Genomic DNA, 25,775 nt, shown 5'->3' on the forward strand with positions numbered 1-25,775 from the left:
TTGGAAAGTTTAAATGCTGGGCTGATGGCTTACCCGGCGTGGTGCAGGATGTCTTTCGCCGTCAGTCAGTGTTTTTTGTGGTACGGCTGCTTTTGTACCAAGTCAGTTTTTGTACTCTGAGCTTCTGGAAACCTGACTTGCTTTTCACTTGTGCTTTCTTCTGAATCGAGGAGACCAGTGAGAAGGTAAACCCGTCTGTATAAAGAACTACTTGTTCAGGTTTTGTAAGGTTAACTCTTTTTTTGTAATGGTTGCCTGACCCATTATTTTGAAAATAATGGAAATAAAACGTTCTGCCGCTTGGCAAAAACATTCAGTCCTAACACCTTCTTCCAGAACACGCTGGGTTTTTCGCGACCGACAGGACCAGGGCCCCTGCCTGCGACCCTGAAATAAGACACATACCATGACGTTAGGTCCGCGGTCTCCGAGGGGCGATGCTTTATTCCCCAAATTAATTCATTTCGGCCCTCTCTCCCCCACGAGGCTTCATCCCCCCCACCCGCCCGGGGACCGCCTGCTCAGCCCGGGCTCCCCTGTAGAAGCACCGCCGCCCACCTAACCCCGCCGCCAGCCGTCTCTCGGGGGCTCAGCGGGGACGCAGGGCTCGCTCCTCTCCCCCCCGAACCGAGCCCCGGGGGCTCGGCGCTCCGCCGTCCGCCATAACCCGCCGTCCTCCCCCTTCCCTCCACCCGCGCAGGCGCGCCCCCCCCTTTTCCCGCCCCACTGCGCAGGCGCGCAGCTCCTCCCGCAAAACCCCCACTGCGCAGGCGCCCTCCGTGCCCGCCGGTGCGTGCGGCGGGGCGTCAGGGGCGCGCCGTGCGTTACGGCGTCGGGCGTGTCCCAGGGTGCCCTGCGCGGGGCTGGCTCCTGCCCACAGTTGAGTTTGGCCCCGAGCGGAACAGTCGGGCCCGGGCCCGGTCGCGCCGTCGCGGTTCCCTCTTTTCCCCCCCTTCCCCCTTCCCCTCCCCGCTTCCCCCCGTTCCGACCGCCGCTGCCCGTTCCCTTCCCCTTCCCTCAGCCTTTCCCTCTTCCCCCCCCCCCCCCCCCCCCGCGCCTGGCGGGGAGCGAACATGCGACTCCGGCTCCCCGAGGAGGCCGCCGCCGCCGGCGAGTGAGGAGCCGCCGCCGCCCCGGCCCGGCCTGGCCCCGCCGCCGCCCGCCCGCCCCGGCCGCAGCCGCCCCGCTTCGCCCAGGCAATGACAGCGGCTCCGGCCCCCTCCCCGCAGCAGATCAGGGACCGGCTGCTGCAGGCCATCGACCCGCAGAGCAACGTGAGTACGGCCCGCCGGGCCCCGCGGCTCCCGTGCCGGCGGCGCGGGGAGACGCCGGCCGCGGGCCGTCGCCCCGGCCCCCCCCCCCCCTACCCCGACACACACCCGCCCCCCCCCCCCTCCCGCCCCGCACGCCGTCCGAGGGAACGCCGGGACCGCGCCTCCCACCGGGACCGCGGTTGCGGCCGGGCTCCGGTTCCTCCCCGGGCACCGGAAGCCTCCGCTGCGGGCGGTAGCGGGGAGCTCCCCAGCGCCCTGCCCGGTCGGGGTCCCGCTGCCAGCGGCGCCTCGCCGCCCGCTTCCCTCACACACACCACCACCCCCCACCCCCCCCCACCACCACTCGCCCCCGAGCCGGGACCGCGGGGCCGCCCCGGCGCTGGTACCGGAGGCCTCTCCCCCTCCTGCCCGGGGGGAGGCCGTGTCCGTCCCTCACCCCCCCCGCCGCCGCTTCCCGCCGCCGCACGGCACACACACACCACACACACACACACCCCCCTCCGGGGCCCGGCTCCGGCGCTGCCCGGCCATGCGGCGTGCGGCCCGGCGGCCTCCCCACGCCAGGCCGCGGCTCGGGTGCGGCCTGCAGGGGGCTCTGGGCCGGGCTCCGTCGCGACCGACCGGCACCTTCCGGGGCGCCCACCTGTTCCTCGGCCCCTACCGCCGCTTCCAAGTCGGGGTCGTGGGGTACCCCGGGCTGCGGGGGCGCCGGGAGGGCTTCGACGGTGGCTTCGGGGCTTTGGAGCTGCTTCAGCACCGAGCAGCCTCGGTCTTGGCTGTTATCCTTTCCTGCAGCACGCTAATGAGCTTATCTGCTCCTTCTGGGATGCGGTGTAAGCACAGAAGTCGGCGTATGTTTTACCTGTAAGTGGCCTTCACGTCTAAGTGGCGGTTATCCGAAGTATCATTCACTCCTTTTAAGGGTTTTTGGGGCACATGAAAGCGGTTCTCCGCTTAGGTGTTGGTTACTGTGAGAGGACCGCAGAGCCTGCGAGCTGTCAGATTTTTAAATCTTAGATCAGCAGTCAGTCACCACAGCAGGACGCAAAGGTGGGTTTGTCTTGGCCATCTGCAGTTTGTGGGGGCAGCTACGGGTGCGTCAGGCTGAACGCACGCACGTGCGTGTTATTCCAGGAGGCTGGGTATGTGAAATGGTATTTTGGTTCTATTAAAGTCATACCTGCTTCTGTCTGAACGAGTATTTTTTTTTTGTAATAGACCTGTATGGAAGTCTTAAAGTAGGTAATGAAGTTGTTGCCCTTTGGAGATGTTCTGGAGTGGCCTGTGTGTGACATGAAAACTGAAGAAAAATCACTCTGACCTTGTAGCTTCTTTAGTAATCCCCTGTGATGTGTGTTTGTCGCGAGCTGCAATGTTACATGTTCGAGTAACAGTAATGGATTATAATGGTAATTGTGGGCTTTTAAATGTCAAAAGTTGTTTGAGTTTGCAGTACTTTAACATGGATCTTGCTGAAATGTCAGTTAGTACACTTCATGAATTTTGTTTGCTCTGAGTTCTCTTCTTGTAGCTGCAAATCTTTCACTTTATGTTAGACCAAGTGTCAACCTAGTAATAAGACTCTAACAGATCTATGGTTTCTTTTAACTTCAAAACTGTCAGTACCTAATTCTGGTGTTACTTTCTAAAACGCTGTGGCTGTGCGGAATTAAGCAGCCAGGAAATATATTTTGTGATGGATACGTTTCCCTTTCTCCATACGTTAATGTTATGTTACGCTGCGAACGTGCTTGCAGTTTGGTTGTGATAAGGGGGACCAGAAATAACCAGGCAGCTGTCTGTAGGGGGAAGTTAGAGCATCAGCCAATAGCTCTGCTGAGCTTCCAACAGGTCAGTAGCCCCATAAGCTTAGTAGTAATGTATGTTAAATTATAATTCTACATACTTGATACTTATCCAGGGCAATAATTGGTGGCAGAAAAATCAGCCCATTGTTTAGAAATGCCTGTAGGCAGAGGGCTGTCTTCCATTTTAACCTTTTCTTCGAAGGAGAGCAGAGGTGGTGTAGTTGAGATTCATTGTGCAGGCTTGGATCTTGGACTTTTTTTCTCCAAAGCACATAGAATATGTGGTAAACAGTCAATAAAACTACCTGTCATGCCACTTTCACGAAGAGAAGAAAAACTTAAATTTTGAACATGCTTAAAAGCAGATTCTGAATTTAATCACACTTGGGCAGCAGCGTAAAAGTATAAGAAACTGTTCCGACATTTTCCTGCAGGAAGAAGTCAGTGCAGCTATGAGCTGTTGCACTTGCGGGTACTCACGGAAAACCCTGGCTACTTTCTTCTGGCTTTTAGAATCTTCTCCTAAAAGAAGTGGTTGCATTCAAACTTACAGTATTCATTCTTGTGATCGACTTCCTTGTTTACCAAGCAAGTCAAGCTTTGAGGCCTGGATTTCATTCAGGCTTTTCAATATAATTGTTGGTGTGTGTATGTGCCTGTTTCTGGAGAGGGGAGAGGGTGAAAACTGCGCTAATGTTGTCAAGTGTGCAAAAAAAAGTCCAGTTTTGTGAGGTTGAGGAGGAGGATGTAGTTCTTTATAGTGCTTTACTGTGGGACGCTGTAAATTTAAGCTTCACTGATACGTTCTCCAATACAAGCTGTTTCTCCATTGTGGATATTCATTCCAGTGTAGCTGTAAAGGTCTTTGTGGTATACACAGATCTCAGTTCACTCTGAGGTCCTGCCTTGAATTAAAAAAGAGAGAGAGAGCGAAGTTTCCCTACCTGTATTGAGTTGAACTGGTCAAAATAATCTTTTCCCCAGGCTTTCAGAACCTGCTTGCTTTGAGAAACCATCTTCTGTGCCAATTGTTCATCTTTGTTTGGACTGCTGCATAAAGCCGTGCTGACTCAGGAGCAATGTTTTAATTGTACACATGCATTTAGCACTTGAGACCTCTTCTAGTAATTGCTGCGGAATATATTTATAACTTAGTTTCACACACTTAGTTCAGAATTTACAGGGGTAACCTCTATTTCAAAGGAGGCCTATAAGAAATAAGCTATTTTAAAAAAATTACATCATCTTGGAAGCCACCCGGGATGTCTGGTATTATGTCTTCATTTATCCAGCCTTTTCCCCTCGAAAAAACATATGGGCAAACTACTTCTGCTACATGACTTAAGCACTGAGTATCAACATCAATTTCCTTCCAAAGCCTGTGTGTTAGCAAGAATGTACCACGACTCATGTTGGAGGAAAGCATGAGTTTAGTGGTATCACCCACAACGATGGGTGATACGATTTTCTTGCAGGAAAATCCTTTTCCTGGAAGAACCGTGTAGAAACAGGAACTGGAGAAGAGTGTCCGAAACCTTATGGTAGCAGTGGTGTGAGGTCTTCTAGGGGAGATATTCCTTGGTTCTGGTAGAAGCAATGCTTTTCCCTTTGGGCTCAGTGTGGTGAGAAACCGCCTCTTTCACCAAGCAGAGCACCTTTGCCTTGTTAAATCGCGCTCTGTACTCTTCAGGGAATTTATTACCTGATGTCAGGAATAATGAGATCTGTTAGTTTTTGCTCTGTGGGAAAGCCTGTCGTTTCCAACTGGCTGTTAGAATTGTGCTTGCAATTAAATGGTTCCTCATCCTGAATATGTAGCAATCTTTTCCTGATTTTAAATATTAGACGATAATTTAATTATTTGCCATTAATACATCTCTGTGATGCAAACCCAGCTTTGGTTTGAGTAACAACCCATTATTTGCTCACTGTGTGGTTGGAGTTGATTGTAAATCAGGCTGCCATTTGTGCAGTATCTCAGTCGGCCTTGCTGCTCAGACCTTCAGGAGAGGTCCATGATCTGAATTATTAATAATAAATTGGTCCGCCTGTTGTAATATGTTAAGTAGTGCATTGGCCTGGGGTGATCTTCCAGTTAACGCATGAGTTGCATAGTTAAAGATGCTTCCATGGCTGTTTTCTGTATTGATTGCTTTACCAAAGTCCTAGAAACAAAAGCCTCTGTCATCGGTGATAAACATGCCTTCTAGAATTGAGTTTAAAAAGGGAGGGAGAAGGTTCAAGACACTGCCGTAATAATGTAAATGTAGGGAGTGGAGGAAGGCGATGGGTCACTTTGGGAGGGTCTTGGAGATTTCTTTGGATGCAGGGAAGGGTTACGTGTGGGCGAAAGTAGACTAGGCATGGCTTTTGCTTTAGCTTTATCCTTTTCTGTGAGGCCTTAATAAGCTTATCAGTTTTGAGGAAGCTGCAGTGCGCAAAGAGGCTGGAACCTGTTGTACCTCTTACCATTTTTGTTTATTTCCTTATTGTAGCTTGTCTTGTTTAAGTATTGCATTTTGCGCATCAAGGCAGTGGATTCAGTGTTTCAGGTGTGTGGTGAAACATGTGGGTGATTGTGGTGTTTCCTAATGCGTAGGGTCTGAAGTGTCATTACCGTGTGAGTCCTGGGTTCCAGATAAAGATTTGGGCCTGTTGCAGTAAGTCCCTTTGTATTCAGTTTCTTCATAATTCTAAATAACCTTAAATGAGGATGATGGCTTTTTTTGATGCTCTATATTGTAAATGGCTGGATACACTTGAACTCACCTGTTTGAGGGTGGTGGTACAGTTAGTTTCTTGGCCTTGCTTTGCAGCTTTCCTGTCCATCTCTTTCCAAAACAGCTTTTTTTTTTTTGCTTGGTCAAAGTATATTCCAACAGTGCCTGTGATGCTTACTTACATAGGTACTGAGTTTAACTAGACCAAGTTAGCATTTGTCTGGTTAGTTGCCTGGATAGTCCTGGATAATTTTTTTGGTGGTAATAGGGCTGAGGGGTTTGGGGGGGTTAAAAACTTTTCACTTGCACAGTACCCCTTTGCAGTAGTGAGACCATTATAAAGTTTGAGGCTGCTAAGACAAAATCTGAGCAAACAAAAGTGGCTGGAAGTTTAGGTTGAGGGGTCAAAGCAAGGGGAATGCCAAATTGCCTTTCTATTGTTAATTCCTTGAAACTCCACAGGTTGCAGTGATGATGGCAGTAGTCATTTGCTCTTAAGCTGTAATTTGAGTGTTTGTTTCGGCAGCAGTGACAATTTAAATAACACTCACTTCTTACTCCTGCTACACACACCCATTTTATGTGGGCCGATGCAGCTATTTGCAGGATCATATGGTGAACTGAACTGGGGAATTGATCAGGGTTTAAAAAAGAAAAGGCAGTATTTTTTTTCTTTTTCCCCAGGTAGTTTTTGATGTAGCTGAATTATCTGGTAAAACTTCTGGTGCATCACAAACAGTACTGGCACAGGTGTGGCAGCAGAATTGGGTGTTAAAGTGTTTAGGTATGGAAGCTTAAAAAATGGAGTGCCGCTTGCTTCCGCTTGCTTCCTCATGCTTCCCTGCTGCCTTAGGATGGATTGGGACCTCGTAGGAGAGAGGTATGTGTTACCTGTAAAAGTTAACCACACCTGTCTGTGCTTTTTAAGGTAAGAGTGGATGCCTTATGGTCAAGTTTCACTTGTAGAGGCTTTATTGTCACTGTCACTTGGGGGGGTTCACAGATGTCTGGAATCATCCCCCATGTTCGTTGCAATGCAGTAATGCAAGGGCTCCGCACGTGTCCCTGGGATAAATGCTGGGAAACTTCTTTATGGATAGCCAGGAGGATGCTCCTGAGTAGTAACTGATGAGTGAGCTTTGCAACTCAAAAGTAAATCACCTCACACTAAAGGTTTTGTGTGGCTAACGCTCCGAATAACCAAAAATTGAATTGACTTGGCTTAAACTTGCATGCTTACACCAGCTGAAACTGCCAGCAGAGCCGCACCTGGCGGGAGAGCTGCTGTAATACCTGTCCACTTCCCCACCTCCAGCTGCATGTTCCTGTTACCTCCCTTGTGCTGACCCTGCACTGGGCCAGCCGAGGAGCTCACCTGGCCAAACCCTGCCTGAAAGGGGGCTCGTCTGGGGCCTCTTTCCCTGCCCTGGCTCATCCTGGGCTCGGGGAGGTGGTAGTTTTGGCACAAAGCAGTAGTTGGGGGAGTGTGCTTGGCGAGGAGAGGTGACCGTGGGGCAGTGGCAGCCCCAGGTGGTACGAGCTCAAGCTGTTGGAGAGCAGCACCCGCCAGCCAGACACCCCTCACTTTGTCGGGTTGTTTCTTTAAAGGGGATCAGGCCTTTCAAATCCAAAAGATAAAACTTTGCAGCAAGTACCTGTCTGCACACGCTGTAGTGTGGACCCTTGGTGGGAAATGAACACTTTGATTGCTCAGAGCCTGGAGGGAGGAAATGCTGGGAGGGAAATAACTAATCTAACACATTTTTCTTGGTGTAGCCATGAAGCAGTTTTACTGAATGGAAGAACCAACTTTTTGTAGGTAGAATAAACATCAGGAATAATCTCTGACAGTCACCATGAACCACAGCATGGAAAAGACAGCTGGTGTGCAAGATGCACATCCTTCCAGGAGAGATGTGCTAAACCAAACTTCCCAAACAGCAAAGAACCCGAGGCTGCAGTTTCCCACGTTGCTGTGACTTGGGGCAGCTGTGTTCCTGCGGCCGCTGGTGCACCTAGCACCCTGTGTTAAGCCATTTCTGTGGACGTTGGCACACAATTAACCCAAGAAAGCAGGGAGCTGAGGCAGCTGAGCACGGGGTCCTGGGAGGGCTGAAGCTGGTGTGGGGTGGGCATGGGGTGCAGCTGGATCGGCTCCTGCTGCCGAGGCACCGCAGCCTGATGCTGGCATGGGTGGGAGGGAGAATATTTGCTGTCAAAAGCCCCCAAGCAGGGAGAGACCCAATCTGTGTCAGAAAATATGAAGACCTTCAGCTTAGCCCATGTTTCAGAAGTCTGGACTTAGGATAGAAACTCTAATTTGTCATTTGTTAGGGTTTTGTATAATAAGTTGAGGGTGAGCCCAATTTAGGAGTGCATAAGGTGTGGGTTGTTGCCTCTCTTCAGGGTTTTTGGTATGGCCATATGACACAACAGTGCTGTCATTCTGGCACCTTTGGCTGGTGATCAAAGTAGTTTCAGAGCAGCTGAAGCTTTTTCTCCCAGTATGCTGTGAGGGGAGATCCTTTTCCAGTTTCTTCAAGGAGCTGCTGCAGTTGACAAGTAGTTTTCTTTTTTCAGGAACCACAAGTTTCAGTATAGGGAAAGAAGGAATTGATTCTGCCTGCTGTGGAAATTTGATGTTAATTAAGAAGCACTTCTTTTAAGGCATAGTTACTCCAATATAGTAGATTTGAGTTCAAATTAACGTCAGTATAGTTTTTATAAATGAAGAGAAAAACGTGTCTGTTTTGGCTGATAACGCTTTACTGCTATCTCGTCTCACCCATTTTGCACTTGCTGATAACTTCAGATAAACTTTCTTCGGTCTGTATAACATATGGTATGATGTGGCCCCATTTACGCATTTGGTCTTTAAAGAAATATTTAAGGTAAAAGTGATTACATCACATTCAATTTAATGTAAATGTAGGTTTGTTTGTTCAGTATTCTAACAGCTGAATTATTCTTTCTGCAGGTAATTCATGCTTTCAGTGTTTGGAACAATATTTAAGTGCTAGCAAATTGCTTTAATTTGAGGTGCAATCTGCTAAATTTAACAGCGTGTCAGTGTTTTCTGGGGCATGGCTTTCATGGGGCAGCGGTGCATGCTTAAGTGTGACTGTTAATATCAAAGTATAGAATTTTCAGCATGTCCAAACAGTCGGTGGTAGAAATTTCTACTGAGGAATCACTGGAAGTAGAATGTAATTAGTTCCGTTTTATTGAACAAAGTGGTTTTCTAACATAGCAGTTGGGGAGGAGAGGAATCCTACGTCCAAGTCGGTCTGTAGTATTCAGCAACATACTCAACTGGGTGTATTTTGAAACTTTGTGCTGTGAAGATGATTGTGCAGAGGTGGAAGTCTTGTCTGAGAGTGACAGCCAGCACTTTTGTGGAGCTGCTTTCTCACATACTGTTTTCATGCAGAATCAGCTTGCAGAACATCATGATTATGCTACAGGGCTAAATTGATTTATTTTTTTAAGGAGTGTAGAACTTCTGAAGGTAGAGGAGCATGTTTTTTCCCCAGGGTAGTGATGCACATTCATAACTTGCCTTCAGTGACCAAACTTGCAGCTCATCTACAACCAGCTCTGTGCTTCTGTAACTCGAGCTGTTGCTTAAGCAAGCTCTGAGCTGGCTAGGATGGTCAGTATGTAACACTCCTTGTGCTGTGTAAATTAATTGCATGGGAAGGAACGTGACATTTTTATGTCTGTACATAAGTTATCTTGAAAGTTCCAGAAAAATTTATACCTCGATATTATAGTTTATCCTTGGAGAAACTAGTTGATTCTTGAATAGAGTTGAGCATAGTGAGATGGAAGAGAAGGTGATGTTTCAAATGTATTTGCAAAGGTGGGGTGCCTGCAGCCTGTATACTTACCGTGACAACTCGGTCTCTGTTGTCATGTGTGTAAGACTTTGTCTATCAAAATATGAGCTATTGGGTTTTGACTTTGTATGTTATTTTTTTCACTGGACATTTTAAGACAGGCTGCCAAGGGGCTTAAGCATCAGTGGGGCTTTTTTAAGTGGAAATCATGAAGTTTTTTGCTCCTAGATTAGAAATAACTTGCGCCAGGTTGTAGTTTCCTAAGCGTTCTGTATTTAAATATAAATAAAATGCTGATGGGGTACTGTGTTCTTTTGTCATGTCATGATCACACTTGGCAATTGGCTCTGGAGTGGAACTGGTCTTAAAGTAAAGTAGCTCTCCAATCTGTAAGCCCCGAGATGAAAGGTGCTGTGCTTACGGTCCTCTGGGGGAAGATTTTTTTCCCAGCCAAAGGTAGAAAACTCATTTTGTTTCCAAGTAGCTGCTAATGATCCTGCCGCTGAATGGAATGGCCGAGCATTCCCGACTGATTATCAGGGGGGTCATCTGCTTTCCCCGACAGGTTATATTCTCCCGAGGACCAGCAGAGTCTTCAGAGAATGCAGGCATTTGGAAATGGTTGACTGGCAGCAGCATTTTATCTAGAATTTGGCGAGCAATAATTCTAGGAGATGAGTAAATTGATTTAAACTTTTTTTGCATATCCATAAAACTTCTCTATGGCATGTGCTCACAGAAATTCTGTATTAGTAACTGCTGTTGAAAGGATAAAGGGACTTCTCTCCAAAGTTAGTATTTAAAACTTTCCCAATTTGTAAGACGCTTTTTCTCGGGTTTTGTGAACAAATATGCCATGCTTAAATTCTCATGAGCAGTCATGCAAGCATACTGCACTTCAGTGTGATGAATTAATAAATTCCACAATGCAGTGTATTCAACAGGCTCTTACCTTAGCCTCCTTTATCATTTAAGGAATCAACTGAGAAGCTTCTCTAGCATTTTGAAAAAAGTTGGTCTGCTGCATTTAGAAGTATACCAATAATATGGTGATAGATGTTTCTATTTTTTTTAAGAAAAGAGTGAAAAGTCTATATTGTGGTGACATAAGTAGGGCTTTTCTGTATATTACTTTCAGATATAAACAGCTTCATGATAACAGCTCTGGGTAGATATTCCGTGAGATGGGTAACATAATATTTAAGAACTTCAGAAAGCTCTTGACCCTTTGAAGCCATTCTCATCAAGTCCTTAAATGCGTGTTGCATAATTTTAAATCTCCACTAGTTCTCTGGAGTGCATTAAGATTAAGCAGGTGATTGCAGAATGATTCTGTCCAGGCGATGCCTTTAAGGGTCATTCTCATAATCTAGTTCGGTGTCTGACTTTGCTCTTACCGTAACGCAGGTAGATAATAACAGCGAGCTCAGGTGAAGTGGAGAGCTGCTGTGCCAGGAGCGTCCTCGGCTGCGCTGGCACCTGCCTGTTGTGCATTAACTCTCAGTGTTGGCTTTTCACTTCCCTGAGTAACTGCAGTCAAAGTACAGACTTATGGCTGAACGAATGGATCTCTGCTTAGCACAGAAAGCAGCAAGATCGTGATAAATCAGAAGGGGTGCGTTTTAAGGCTGAATTTTCTGTATATTCTGTATTATTCTGTCTGAAAAATCAAGAAACTCTGTGATTCTCTCTTGTTGAAGTAGGACCAGTTGTTCCTGTGACTTTGATTACACAGCAACCTCATTTTATGGCTCTCTAAATTTTTAAGCAATAGTATTGAACTTCAGTTCATGGCTTATAATAAATAATAACTACCCAGATTCATCTGGTTAGAGTTTCTGTGCAGGTGGAAGAGGAGGAGAAATGGTTACTGTTTATATAATGAAACTGTATCCTGTTTAGATGTTGGTAGGACCAGTGTAGTGATTGGGTTTTTAGGGCTTGTGTTAGTGATGTGTTCTATGGGTGTTAGGTATTGTGCTGAAATAATCTGTAGCAATTGCTACACCAGTGGGGGTGTGGGGGCCATGTTGCATTATTTTGTGCTCTTTCGTTGTGCAGCTCAGCACTTGACAAGTCTCCTTCTGTAAGACATGGTACATTTTTTCACTAAATGTTAAACACGTTTGTAGCTGGCCATGTGATCGGTAGGATTTATACCAGAAGGCAATGGATGTATAGGGCTGGGTCAAACCTAATACCTTCCGTGGATATTCTTGTTTCATTAAGCTTTGTTTTGGCAGGACCATGCTGTTTTAGAAATGTGCTTGGGTGTCAGGATATAGAGAGGAAGGCACCAGGTGGTTGGAATGATACGAAGTGACTACAGAGCCTGAGTGGTGCTGAGCCGCCTGGGATGGCTGGGGCAGCCTTGGGTGTTTCTTCTGGGGTCACGTTCCCTCGGGGCACTGCGCTTGGGAGAGTGAGCCTGCCCTGTGTGGTGGGGCAGCGAACTGTGAAGTGTCGAATTTTTTCTAAGTCCTTTATAACACAAACTGTGTAATTACCTGCATGTATCTCTTTGAGGGGACAAATTTCTTTTGAGTCTAGCTCGGACTAGGTAGAAATGGATGTTTCAATGTGTTTCCACTACTTGCTGTTCAGTATCTGTTCTCCAGGTGTGAATCATAGGGGTGCATGGCTGGAAGGGACTTCATGAAGCTATGTGGTCCATCACCTTCACTGGAGTAGCATCACCTATACAAAGCAACTCCTTCCAGACTTGTCTAATCTGTTCTTAAACCTCTGTAGTGGCTATGGAAACTATTTGGGAGCTTGTCTGAGTGCATCTCTGGTTACTCCTAATATGTAATCGGTATTTGTCTCATTGCAAATTAGGCCAGTGAGCATGAAAACAGTTGATTGCTGTTTTCTTTATTATGACTAATAATGCACAGGAAGGCTTATTTCAAGCTTTAAGTGTCTCCTCCCTATTTATTTCAATACTGTGTGAACTGAGTACTTAAACTTTTTCTTATTCACTGTGTTTTCAAAACCTCTTATCACTGTTCTCCTCTGAACTCCTCTTTGTATATGTTCTTGAACTGTGGTGCCTTGAGATGAACATGTAATTCCAGCTGATTTTGATGCCTATACCATTCCTTATCAGTATGGTGTTGAGTGAAAAAACAAGACTAAAATTATCTTGCTTGCAGTATGCCGTGGTAGGTGCCATTGAGGCTGTGTTCTGCCCTGCTGTGACAATGACTGCCTGGCTTTGTGGCAGTCCACTCCTCTTCTTACTCTGTTCCCTTATCTTGAATTTGTGCCACACGTGTCTGTCCAGTTTAATAGTATTTCATGTAACTAACCTTCAGTTCAACTGCTGGGCTTTTTAAATAAATTTGTTCCCCAAAAAGGTTTTGCCCAACTTCATGGTCTGGTGGTCTGGGTTTGGTTTTTTTTGTTGGGGGTGGAAGAAGAAGTGTTGGGGGATCACACTGCAGTGAGTCTTCTGTGTTTCATATACAACTGAGGGGTAGGCACTACAGGTACAACTCTTATGATATTATATAAAATGTTTAGCAAATGTTGAAGTTGACAGACAATTATTCTTCTCTGTAGTAACAAGAATGTTTTCCAATTATTGGCTAATAAATATGAATGGAGAAAAGTGTTATACTGTTGACTGTTTTCTATTTGCTTTAAAGATCTCTTCCTGTAGAGCAGGAAGACTTCCCTCAATGTGCCACTGCTGTCCTGTGAATGGTCATGTTCTGGGTGTGTGTCTTGTCTCCATAATCTGTATTTTACAACCACTTATATCTTACCTTCTAAATGACTCCACCGACAGATACTCTTTCGTTGGGTGGTTTCCCCTGCCTTGCCAAAGTGTGGAGTGTTTTCCTGCTATGTTGAGGGCCCCTGGCAGGGTTAGACGTCTCCTTTGGAGTGGACCGTGTAGAGAAGAGCTAGAGTGTTGATGGCACTTACCAACTGCTGTGGATTTGTGTCTCGAGGCTGTAACTGCCAGGGCAAACTGCGTTTTCTGCTGGCAAACTCCTCTTGATCTCTTGGCTGTTCTAGTCTCTCTACACCTTACTTATGTGCGTACATACTGCCAAAAGGTAACAGAGGGCTAAACTGTTGTCTCACTCAAGTGAAATATTTCAGGTCTGCTGATTTCTTTGCAATGCGGTATTTTGTTGGAATCTGACCTTACTCTTGTTTGATGATCCTGGCTTTGTAAAGTGTATCTGGGAAGGTGTCTGGATGATGTTACTTTACCATTAAATAAAGCCTAAGTACAAATAAAATATATGCAAATTGTTTTGACTCTTTAAATTAGACCCGGAAACTTTAAATCCAGAGGTAAGGATAACTGCTTGCTGTGCTTAGCCACTTTTTTGACTGTTCTTGGTAGTCAAGGAGCATTTCTTCTACCTGTTGTTTTGCAGCACAAATTTCTGATCAGTTTTCAATGTGTGGACTCCAAATTAATTTCTCTGTCATAGAAGATACTCTCAGTGGATGACTTTGAACCCAAATCATTGATTCCTTCATGTTTAAACATCTGCTTTACTAAATACTATTAGAAAACTCGCCTCCACCTTTAAGAATATCTTTTGTGTACTGGTGAATATTTGAACTCTGCTTAGCACACTGACTTTCAAACATTTTGAAAAATTATGAACAAAGTAGTGCATGGTCATCTTTTTGGTATGTCATTTCTGTGAATAGTATCTCGTGTACCCTATCTTTAGACAACATCATGTCACATTGAGGGTAGGGGAAACTGTTAATAGATCAGTTGCAAGGGAACTGAACTACATACCAGCAGGTTGTAACCTGAATTCTAACTTTGTGTGTTTGGTCTGTATCATTGAAAAAATTACATTATAGTTTATTGTTCATGATATGTATTGTTAGTGTCTGGTATCTAATGCATCCTATATGAAGTGCTAAATAAACACTATACTACTGTATTTCCATTGCCACGTTTAAATAAAGCCTACTATGAATAGCAACTTTTCTCTTCTTACTTCTTATTCCATGTTTCAGATTATTATGCAATGAAGTAGCTTTTATACAAATGCAGTGCTGGGGGCAAGATCTGATGCTGCTCAGAGACCCCAGGCTGGGGTAGGAATTGGTGCTTAGATGCAGGTAATCAGTACACTGCTTTGGAGAAAATAAACGTGAGCGGATGACCTTGCTCGTGGTGCTGTTTCCGTACCTGCCTTCTGAATCAGTTCTGCCTTCTTGGTCATTTCAGCAATATCGACCTTGAACCTGGGATTTTCTTGAACGTTATCCTGTGCTACTTAAGATATACGCGGCCCATAGATACATGACAGTTTTTATAACTACCCAATAAAATGCTGCTGTCCCTAGGAGCAGAAGGAAGGCAATAAAATTTGTACAAATGCTCCTGTGAACTTCTGTATAGACCATACTGCACTTCTTATATTAATTGCCAACAGAAAACACCAACTTGGCAATGGAGATCTGGATTTGTATCCGTAGGAAAGGTAGAAAAATCTGTTTAGTCTTCCACAGGGGGTCTACTTCTCTGCTTGCTTTTGTGAAATTACTTTGATACTACAGGTGGGAAAGTGTTACAAAAGTACTTTCTTTGAACCTAGCAAAATATTGAGTATTTATAGCATATTCTGAGGAAGTAAGTTGAAGTATGATGACAAATACATTCTCTCAAAGCCAGTGTCTTCTGATACAGCTGTATAGTCTGTTTCAGAATGCCTGCAATGGAGTCAAGATTATTGATTATTATAACCTGTGATTTCAGGAGGATAATAGCTTTGTTTTAGAAAAGTTTCAGTGATTAGGGATTCTAGACATACTAGGCCAAGTTTAAGTACCCTTTAGAAACTTTTAAAGGTACTAGTGTGACCCATATGGATGATGATACTATGTCAAAAGATGCCTTTTAGTGCTGTTTCGTGAACTTTGTGCAAGTGGTTAAAAAGAGCCTTTCTAGCCAGAATCCAGTAGGATAGGAATCTGTATTAGCAGTTTCACTGCAATTTTTTTTGTATTTGTGCACCTAGTGCTCAGGTTTTCATGTTACAAGGAAATACCTACTCCTTCTCCTACTTGAGGCCTGTATAACTAAGTGTCTCAGCAACATCAGCCTTGCTAACTCAGTTCTGGTTTGTCATCTATTGTGGTCTAGTCATGCATGCAAAGATCTTTAGAAAAATCCCTATGAAACATTAAAAAAAACCCAAACAAACCCAAAATTGCTTTATTCAAATGACTGCAATTGAATGTTTCTGTAACGTTTGTTTCTTAGGCAGCAGTGGAGTGAGATGGAGGTTGTCCTGTGTGTCAAAGCAGTCCTGAGGAAGAAAGAAAAGTATTACATCAGTGCTCATTTTGTGTTTTGTATCTGGACTGGTCTGTAGATGAAGGAAGAGAATCAAAGCATAACATCTGAGTGTGCTAGTCCAACATAAAACGCCTCCCAGCACGTGGAAACAGTGATACCAGCTCACGTGCGGATGCCAAGTTTGCTGCTATTTTCAAGTCTACCAGGGAAGGAGGCAGTAGAATTGGAGGTGGCAGGGAACAGCTGTACATTAAACTTCCCGAACCCTAACATGCTTTTTATCCTTTTAAACTGCTGTATAACACTTACCCTGAAGTTAGTTACTGAATTGTTCTTAATCTTATTTTAGTTTTTATAAATCAAGATGGCAGTTAAAGAAAGGAAATTAAGCTGCTTGATCTTTTCCAGAGAGTTCAGAAACCCATGCTTTTGTCTGAAGCTGTAGTAAAAACATTTAGTGCTTACTTGGAAAAGATCTCAGATACCAGTAGTAAACTCCAGAGTATAGCTGAATGACTTAAGGAGACTTGCGTGGAATAAATAAGATTTGTTTTCTGTGACTGTCATTAGGGTTGGCTGGAAAGGATTATCGTAGATAACTCAAGGCAGATGTTCTCCAGTAAACTTTCGAGTGAATTGGTCTGTGTGCCAGTCAATCTTCACAACATGGGAATAGCATGAGATAATTTGAAATGCCATATGAATTATTTTTAGCTGATTTCTGCAAGCTCCTAAAATGCGAGGTCCTGGGGTTGCTTCATGAAAGTTCTTGTTTTGGGAGGGTAGTAATGGGTTGCACCGTAAGTAGACAAAGGCAAATAGAAGCTAAAATGATGTGCAAGTTCCTGAGATGCCATCTTACGCAATTGTACTCTTAACTATCGTCTGAAGAGAGCAAGGTTGCCAAACTCCCTTTTCCCACTCTGCTTTATGTTACTTTGGCTATCTGCTGTGTAGCCAGTAAATATTTTTAATAGCAGCTTGCGTTAATAAATTATCATTTCTGGTGCTGTTCAAAGTAGGATGATGTCCTGGTAGGTTTTGTAACTTCAGTCTCATGTCAGTAGTGTGACAATATATTAATTTTATTAAGCCAGTAACAGGTAGTTTAAGGTAAAGGTACTGATGTGCAATACTGATGTGCTGCTGGTACCAAAATAGATGTCTTCACATTGAATAGATGATACTTGAGGCATTTTGGGGAAGTCATCTTGTTTTCATCATAATGTTTAACTATACCACAAGAAATTTCATAGTCTGCATTATTTTAAAATAGGTGAATATGATTTTTATTGTAAGCTTCTCTTTGTGGCAGTTTGGGTGAAGCATTCCAAGAAAACTACACAAAACTACTGGGGAAGGGTGGAGAAGCTGTTGAACCTGCCTGAACGTTTTATTTTTAAGAACCACGCTTCCCTGCAGGTCAAAAAGAAGGAAAAAAAAAAGACGAGAGGAGCTTCCTGCAGTTGATCTCGAGTGTGAGCCTTCGTGCTCCTTGCAGCGATTGCTTCAGTGCGACAGCATGTTTTCAATTGGTTACAAATGTGTGAAGAATCTGAAATGGGTGTTTTGTGTTTTACCAGAAGTTGAGCGATCAGCACAGACTCAGTGGTGTAAGGCTGCTTTCACTGTCTTAATTGGCACCATGTGTCCCTCAAAGGAGGGAATGAAGTAAGAGTCTATCAGTCTTGGTGTAGACCTGGTCTCTGGTAGGTGATTTAGCATTCAGGGGTATCCCTGTATGTGTATTTGGATATATTGAACAAAGGCAAAGCTGTTACTGGAAATTCCCTGACCAATTTCATCTTTCTGTAGGTGTGTATATACGTGAGTGTATCGCTTTCCCCATCTTGACCTTTTGATAGACTAATGATCCTTTTTTGCCATCGGTTTGTCATTTAGATAATGAATATTTGGGGATTACCAGTAACTGCAAAAATAATTGCACCAATTATTGGTGTGTGCAATACACAGAGCCTTTTTGCACCCTGGTAATTCATAGTCTAAAATATGTGTTGGGAAGGAGAGTATCATGTTTTGCAAGTCTAAAAATGTTTGTCTGGAAACTCCCAGAATTGAGCATTAGCTATTCTAAGTAGTCTGGTTCTAGAAACTGAAAAAAAAAAACCCTGGTGTTATGTATTACTTAAACTGTGGTGCTAAATCAGCCTTCGTAGGCACCGAGGGCAGTGCAAGGATCAAAACATGGAAGAAAGTCAGTGCATTGAAGTGAAATAGTAAGAACTAGAATATGTCAAAATACATGCTATTGCTGCTTTAAAGCTTAAGCAGAGTTTTAGCAGACCTGACCGGATGGTAGGGCTTTAAATATCTGCAGAGGCATTGTCGTTCAGTGAAGAAGAGACCATGACAAATTAACTCATCTTTGGTCTGAATTTGGTTTTACAGCCTGTAACAGAATCATTCAAAGCCTATATAGACTTTAAACATAAGTTTGATAGAAGTGAATCTAAAAATCAGGTAAAGTGTTTAATTGCCGACAGCTTTATCCAAGTATCTCCTACATTAAACAATCCTGCTGTGATGGAAAAAACATTGTCTATGCACAAGACTTTCTGAAAGGAAGAGCCTTCGGCTCCTGATTCTCTTGCTTTATCTTAATAGAAGGGTAGAATTGACTTGAAAAAAAGCTAATTCTTCCAAACTTGCAATCTTTTTAAAATGAAGAATCTTGCAGCGGAGTGTGTGACTGGGAGGGTAGAGCGACCTGATTATGCTCCTGATAAGACTTCAGGATAATGTGGGATCCCTGCAGAGGTTCTTGCTGAGAGATTTCTCTCACATGCAGTTCATGTCCAGTTGAGTCACAAATGCAATTAAGCAATAAATGAGACTGTGGTTCAAGTTTTCCTTTGCTTACCTTTTAAATCTATCTACAAAGGTGAATTAGAAATTCCACTTTTTGGTGCTCTTAACATCAGGTAATGGAAATATGGATCTCTGTGTAGTCTGGGGTTTCTCATAGAAATTACTAAAATCACACCTATGCTTAACATCTACGGATTGTGGCAATTGCTTTTGTGTGAGCTTACTCATGCCTACAGAAATGTTGCAGTGAAACCCATCAGAAAAGGATGCAGGCTTTGTTAACGTAACGTGAATATCTGCAGTTACTCCTCACCATCTTACATATGAGGAAATAGAGTGGTAGAATGATTGCAGAGTTTTTAGGGTGGCTCTGTCCCACGCCTGGTGCTGGGCGATGGGCTGAGGACACCTACTGGGCACAGCCTTTGCTTCTCTGCTCTTCAACTTGGAGGAGTTTGTGCCTGGGATTTTAGACTCTTGGTGCGTAGCTACAGGAAACATAGATACTTTGAACAAAATCATAGGACGGTGACTTGCGTAAATCTAAAGCAGTGCCTAAAGGGATAAATGCAAGAGTTCTGATTTGACTCGTTGCTCTTCTTGGCCCACTTGGCACTTAACGTTTCCAGTTAGGCTGTAGGACAATTAACTAACACCTTGGCTAGGAGTCTCAGAACTTTGCTAGTAAGTCTGGTTTTATTGCTAATGTTTCCTTTAGTTTTACATAAGAGTGTGTTTGTTACAGCTCCTGCAGTTTCCAACTAGGTCAGTAAAGTGTCCTTGTCCCTATTCTTTGAACAGTCAGCTCCCTAAAGCCAGACAGTGTGATAGCAATTTTGTGATTAATGCTTCCAGCAATTATAAAGTGGAAGGTCTTAAATTACATTTGATAACTAAGACCTGTACATGAAACATGAAGTGACTTTGTCTTCCTTGTTGCAGATCCATAACATGGTGGCAGTGCTGGAAGTGATCTCCAGCCTGGAGAAATATCCCATTACCAAAGAGGCACTTGAGGTATGTCACCCTCTAAACATTACTTGATTTTTGTGTGTATAAAAGGACTTTCTCTGCCGATCTAATTTCCATAAGAGCTTTTCTTGAAACAATAGAATGATTGCAAAGGATTCACAATTAAGATATTATTTTGTCCCTCGTGCTGCTTCTGACATCTCAATGCATACACAGTGATTCTTTCTGGATTCAGATCAGTATTCTGTGCAGCACAGTTCCTGTTTGTGTAGGGCACTAAATTAATCATTACTTGCTACTGATTAATTCTGTTGCATTCAGCAACATAACTCTGCTTGCTGAAGTACTGGTCACGTTTTTAGATGTTTGGTGACCAAGCACCAAAGAATCTGAAATAGGAATATAGTTACTCTGTGTCTACAAAATTAATCTTAAATTCAGCTAAGCAGGTTTCAGTGCCTGATCTAGTTGGTGAGATTAGTTGTATTAAAAGTTGAAGTATCAGATGGGATAGCTGCAGTCTCACTGGCCACTGTTAGAAACAGAGCCTAAAGAAGTTTTTGTGGCTAAATTATAAAATTCTTTTATATCTTTATATTGAAATTATTGGTGTTACTTGCTTTTAGCTGTTGCTTAATTATAACTCCAGCTGTATTTCAACGTATGTATCGCAATGTGTTGCATATTTCTCTCACAGACTGGTCTATGTTTTCCTTTGAAGTGCTTTTCTTAAGTAATCTGACTTATGGAACAATTCTTTGTTTTCAAATGTGCTTTGGGAACAATCAAACACTTCACTTCCTTCCGCTTATGAAACCACTTTGGGACACCCTAGGAATGCTTGTTTAAATCGGTCTTTCATACCCTTTCAAGATACTGGGGAGTGAAGGGAGAGGAGAGATGGAGGAAGAAGGTAGGACATAAGTCACACCCTGGCTAGTCAGGTTTGTGAAATGGAGATTTTTATTGTCAACGTATTACTGTAACAGGCGAAGATTCTGGAATTTTCTTCTCTTGCCTCTTTCTGCAGATCTTATAATTTCATTGTGATAAACATGCACCTTTACTGCCTTGGGTGCTGCACTTCCCCTTGAATCCGAGCTTGCACCTTTATTCTCAAGATTCTTGCTGATTAAAGAATTCCTTCCTGATGTTTTTCACAGCTAATGGCTCTGGTGCTTTAGCTGGGGAACAAAGACAGGGCGACTGGAAATCTACAGTAGGTTTCATGTTGCGTGGCAGAGCGCTGAACCAGCTGGGCTAATCCTTTCCAAAAAGATTAATTCAACATTTAAACCTTTAGTGGATTTTAACTAGGTATTTCTTAGGGTAAGCATTACAAAGCAGAAATGTACCTTAAGAATTCTGTTTAGAATGATACCTGTTTGTAAAACAACTTTTCTTTCTTTATAGGAAACGAGACTTGGGAGGCTTATCAATGAGGTGAGGAAGAAGACATCCAATGAGGAACTTGCCAAACGTGCCAAGAAATTGTTGCGGAATTGGCAAAAGTTGATAGAACCTGTAACCCAGAATGAACCAGTGCCAAGAGGGTTGCCGAATCCACCTGGATCAGCAAATGGTGGTGCTCACAACTGCAAACCCGAAGCACAACTTCCTGCTGTGGCTGGATCAAAGCCCATCAGCGAATTGAAAAGCAGGAATGATATACAGAAACTAAATTCTCCAAAACCAGAGAAATTGGGAAATCGGAAAAGGAAAGGTGAACACAGGGACGGGCATCAGGGCCCTCCTCCCCCCAAAGTCTCCAAAGCTAGTCATGAAGTATTACAAAACTCTTCACCCCCTCCCACAAATGGAATTGGAGGTAGTCCTGAAAATTTCCCTAGTCCTGTAGACATAAATCTACATGCAGGGCCCGAAAGCAGCAGGACAGAACTCAGTGAAAATGATAAACACAATAAGATCCCAGTCAATGCTGTAAAACCTCACACCAGTTCTCCAGGACTTGTAAAACCTTCAAGCACTTCCTCGTTATTAAAGACTGCAGTGCTTCAGCAGCATGATAAATCAGAAGAAACCACAGGACCGCACCAACCCAAGAGTCCTCGCTGTTCCTCCTTTAGCCCCAGAAATGTTAGGCATGATACTTTTGCTCGGCAGCATACTACGTACTCACCAAAGGATTCAATGCCTAGTCCATCTCAAAGGTCTCAGTTCTTAGATACTGCACAGGTGCCATCACCGCCACCATCCCTGATGCAACCGTCGACACCTCCAATGCCAGCAAAAAGACTGGAGTTCTCTCAGCAATCGGTAACTGAGGTATCTCAGCACTGGCAGGAGCAGCAGGTACCTTCTGAAAGCCAGCACAGGCATACAGCAGGGACACTTCAACAGCACACATCTTCCAGCTGCAAAACCAGCTCCCACCCTGGGGAATCTCTCACGCCACACATGGGCTTTTCACAGGACACTTCAAAAATGGACAGTGATGATGCTGCTTCAGGTTCCGATAGTAAAAAGAAGAAAAGGTACCGACCCAGAGACTATACAGTCAACTTGGATGGGCACGTGACAGAAGGGGGTGTGAAACCTGTGAGATTAAAAGAGAGAAAACTCACTTTTGATCCCATGACAGGACAGATAAAACCTTTAACACAGAAAGATCCTTTGCAGGTAGAAATCCCTGCACTTACTGAACAGCACAGGACAGAAACGGAAAAGCAGGAGCAAAAACCCAACCTGCAAAGCCCCTTTGAACAAACGAACTGGAAAGAATTATCCAGAAATGAAATCATTCAGTCATATTTAAACAGACAGAGTAGCTTGCTGTCTTCATCAGGAGTACAGACTCCAGGAGCTCACTACTTCATGTCTGAATATTTAAAGCAGGAGGAAAGCACTAGAAAAGAGGCTAGAAAGACTCATGTTCTAGCTCCTAACAGCAAACCTACAGACTTGCCTGGGGTCACAAGAGAGGTCACAAGTGATGACCTCAACAGAATACGTGAACATAACTGGCCAGGCGTGAACGGTTGTTATGACACACAGGGTAACTGGTATGATTGGACACAGTGCATATCTTTAGATCCACATGGGGATGATGGTAGATTGAACATCCTGCCTTACGTCTGCCTAGACTGAGTACAGTTTTGCTAAAAATGCTTTTACATCTGCAGTTAGCAAAAATGGCAGACACTATGCCACTTAAAGATGGAGAAAGCCTCCTGTCCTGGACAAACAGGCCCAACAAGCAGAGGGTGTGAGGGAGCTGGTTCTTTACAGCTCTTCCCTTTAAATTCTCCTTTTGTGAAATGCTGCTACCAGTTTACTAACAATTGCAAAGGAAGGCATACGAAGGTTGACAAATTGAGTTCAAAACTCTTATAGCGAGCCAGCTATAAAAAAGTGTTAGTCCCCAAGAAGTGAAGAGGATTTCCAGCACTTTCTGAATGCCGGAATCTTATTACAGGCAGGTACAGAGAAAATTGTGGAAGTTACCTTAACAAAATATGCATCTATTTATTTGACTTGATTTGGGTTTTTATTTGGCAGTGAGATATTCGAGAGACAATGTGCAAAAACTGTAGTTTTATTTGTATCACATCTCTGAACATGATTGCGTTTTTTTTAAAGTCATGTGGTACGGAGATTGGGTTTTAAACAGCAGGTGTTGCACTGCAGGCTGGGAGACCAGCTTCAGCTCAACATTCCATAGGCATCCACATATTTTAGTCTGGTTTCAGTTTAAATCCAGTCTCTGAGAAATGCTGCAAAAACTAGATGTTTAATGATATTTTTGATCCCACCACCACCAGCCAAATATTTTTCCTCCTTTTCCCTTCCTGCAAACTCCTAGGAAAAAAAAAAAAAAAAAGAAAAATCACCTTTTCTAGAATCTAAATGTAATGAGGGTGCTACAAGTTTGTAACTGTACTGTGAGAGGGAAAAAGGAAGCCTGTTTGTATGCTGGAAATATACTTGTTACCATTCCTTTAGATATTGTTTGCCTTATGGATATCCATCATAAACGCAATTTGCAAAAACAAAGAGCCTTAGTGAATGTACAGTACCTAGACTTCTGTGTTCTTGGGATGCAGAAGGGAGCAACTTTGCTATTTGGTCCTTTAAGTGGACACATTGTGATATAAATGTGGAAATAAAAAAAATTTGCACAAAACAGTTTGTGAATTATTTATACTTAACTCATTTTTTTTAAAGTTTGCTCAATTCAGACCAGCTAAGTGATCATCAACACTGAGAATCCGTCGGAGCAGTGTGGTGAAGCCGAATCCCATCCGACACTGTCGAAAGCAGCTGGCTGTTAGGGATATACAAGATGTCTTCCAAGTACGTTGGTGGTATTCAGTCGCACAGGTTGGATTTTTTTTTTTTAAACTCTGGTTGCATCCAGGGTCTGGAGACTGATAACCCAATTGCTGTTAATGTACCTCAAAGTCTAAAAAGATCATAGTTCATCTTTTTTCTCAGTAACTTTGTAATATATTATTCCTAATTGTTAAAATGCTTTCTGAAGCAGCCTGGTTCAGTATAGAAGGCTAAGAATTTCTATTAACTGTAATTGCTTTAACATTCGGGACTAGTTGTTTTCTGCAGTCCCCGGTGCTGGGCTTCTGTCCAGGGGAAAAGGGGAGGGGACACTATACCAAAAATATTTCTAGGCTTAGTGATGTTAACTCTGTTAACCCGTTTGTGCTGGATCTCGCTTCTATGGAGAAGAGCCTTGGCAAGAGTTCTCCTGCCTTGAGAGGAGAGTCAAGCTCTTATGTGATTTTAAAAGGGTGTTCCTCGCCAGGTATACATTAAGTTGGTTCATTCCCTGGAATACAACCGATAAGGTTTGGTTTATTTTTAAGTCATTCTTGTTCAAACCTACCGCTTTTGTGATCTGACTGGTATTGAAATGTGTGGGTGTCTCAGAAATCTTAACTGATGTCTGTGCTTCCATTTCTGAAATCTGGGGTCTGAGTGTGAAACCAGAAAAAGTGGTTACCAAAAAAATGCTTCCAAGTATATTTTCAGTTTACTTCCATTTTGTCCTTCTGCAGTTGATGAGGTCAAGCAGTGTGTGTTAAAGTTGGGGAAAGCTACTGTCCTGCAGTTCAGAAAGGTAGATTTGATGGTAGAGGGCTGAAAAGCTGGTCATTTTGGAAAATGCTTGGGTTTTGTTTATGTAAAAAATACTGTGCATCTTATCTCCCCCCGCCCCTTGTCCCTTTTTCCCTGAATGGTCGCATTTAGGAACAGGGTCCGTGCTCTTCTGAGGCCTTTGAATATAGGGCAAATTTCAGGAAATGACAAAAGTATTACATTAACACTTTATAAAACCCATCTTTTTCTCCACTGCTTACGTTTCTGATGCAATCGATGGCCCTTGTGGACCACACTCGGTGAGGTGATGCCGTAAGGTCATCACTGCTTTCAAATTACGTCCAGCTCTGGGTAGCAAAGTGACCGTGCCGATGCTCTCTTTGCTTGAGGGAGCGTCAGGTATTAGAGCCAGCCCTTTCCCTAGCGGTACTAAATCGTTAGAGAAATTCACTCACAATGCAAGCTTTAAATCTTGTTCCATACCGAGTTTGTTTCTGCTGTAAGGGTCAACTCACTGGGATGTCATCCAGGGTGAGACGAGGCTTGACAATCTTTATTTCAGCATGCTAGTATAACCAGTTCTGTGAGCTCCAACAAATGTGAATAAGTTTACAAGGTGATATTTTTTTTGTCAATTTTGTAAACAAGTTCAAATGAAGTTTACCGTGTGCGTATCTGCTGTGTACTCTCATTTTTGCATGAACTCACGTTTCTCCGCTACTGGTTTCCTCCTGCCTTACAAAATTTATTCTTCTAATCCTAAAATCTTAAATTAATACACTGCCACCTCTTTCTTGTCACTGGATGACATGAAATGGCTCATCTGCAAATCTTTTGGGAATCGCCGTTACCTAAAGTGCATGTTCTTACAGGTAGATTAATGCTGTAACAATGTCTTTTGATGGAGTGCATGGATGGAGTAGGCTCTAGTAGAACCCCCTCCTGCTTGACAGGTACTCACCCATCTT

General features: G+C 43.7%; 1 protein-coding gene across 4 annotated transcripts; it reads left to right on the plus strand.

Moving 5' to 3' along the window:
• Positions 1–1,033: 1,033 nt before the first annotated feature.
• Positions 1,034–25,642, plus strand: MED26 (mediator complex subunit 26). 4 transcript variants are annotated; one of them, XM_075037978.1, is made up of 3 exons: positions 1,034–1,274; positions 19,702–19,776; positions 21,145–25,642. In XM_075037978.1, the coding sequence occupies exons 1-3, from the start codon at positions 1,200–1,202 to the stop codon at positions 22,837–22,839; spliced, it is 1,845 nt and encodes a 614-aa protein (XP_074894079.1). In that variant the 5' UTR covers positions 1,034–1,199; the 3' UTR covers positions 22,840–25,642. The 4 variants fall into 4 exon arrangements, with proteins under 4 accessions (XP_074894079.1, XP_074894082.1, XP_074894081.1 ...); XM_075037981.1 differs by lacking the exon at positions 1,034–1,274 and adding an exon at positions 1,860–2,138 and having other exon boundaries at positions 21,145–25,641; XM_075037980.1 differs by lacking the exon at positions 1,034–1,274 and adding an exon at positions 8,005–8,693 and having other exon boundaries at positions 21,145–25,641.
• The last annotated feature ends 133 nt before the right edge of the window (positions 25,643–25,775 follow it).

The sequence above is a fragment of the Buteo buteo genome, chromosome 10 (assembly GCF_964188355.1).
Source record: "Buteo buteo chromosome 10, bButBut1.hap1.1, whole genome shotgun sequence".
Taxonomy (NCBI): Eukaryota; Metazoa; Chordata; class Aves; order Accipitriformes; family Accipitridae; genus Buteo; species Buteo buteo.

Bases quoted from the DNA above. Each gene is read 5' to 3' on its own strand.
- MED26 (XM_075037978.1), top strand. From the start codon at position 1,200: ATGACAGCGGCTCCGGCCCCCTCCCCGCAGCAGATCAGGGACCGGCTG. The intron at 1,275-19,701 runs GTGAGTACGGCC...TCCTTGTTGCAG, and splicing joins CCATCGACCCGCAGAGCAAC to ATCCATAACATGGTGGCAGT. The intron at 19,777-21,144 runs GTATGTCACCCT...CTTTCTTTATAG, and splicing joins TTACCAAAGAGGCACTTGAG to GAAACGAGACTTGGGAGGCT.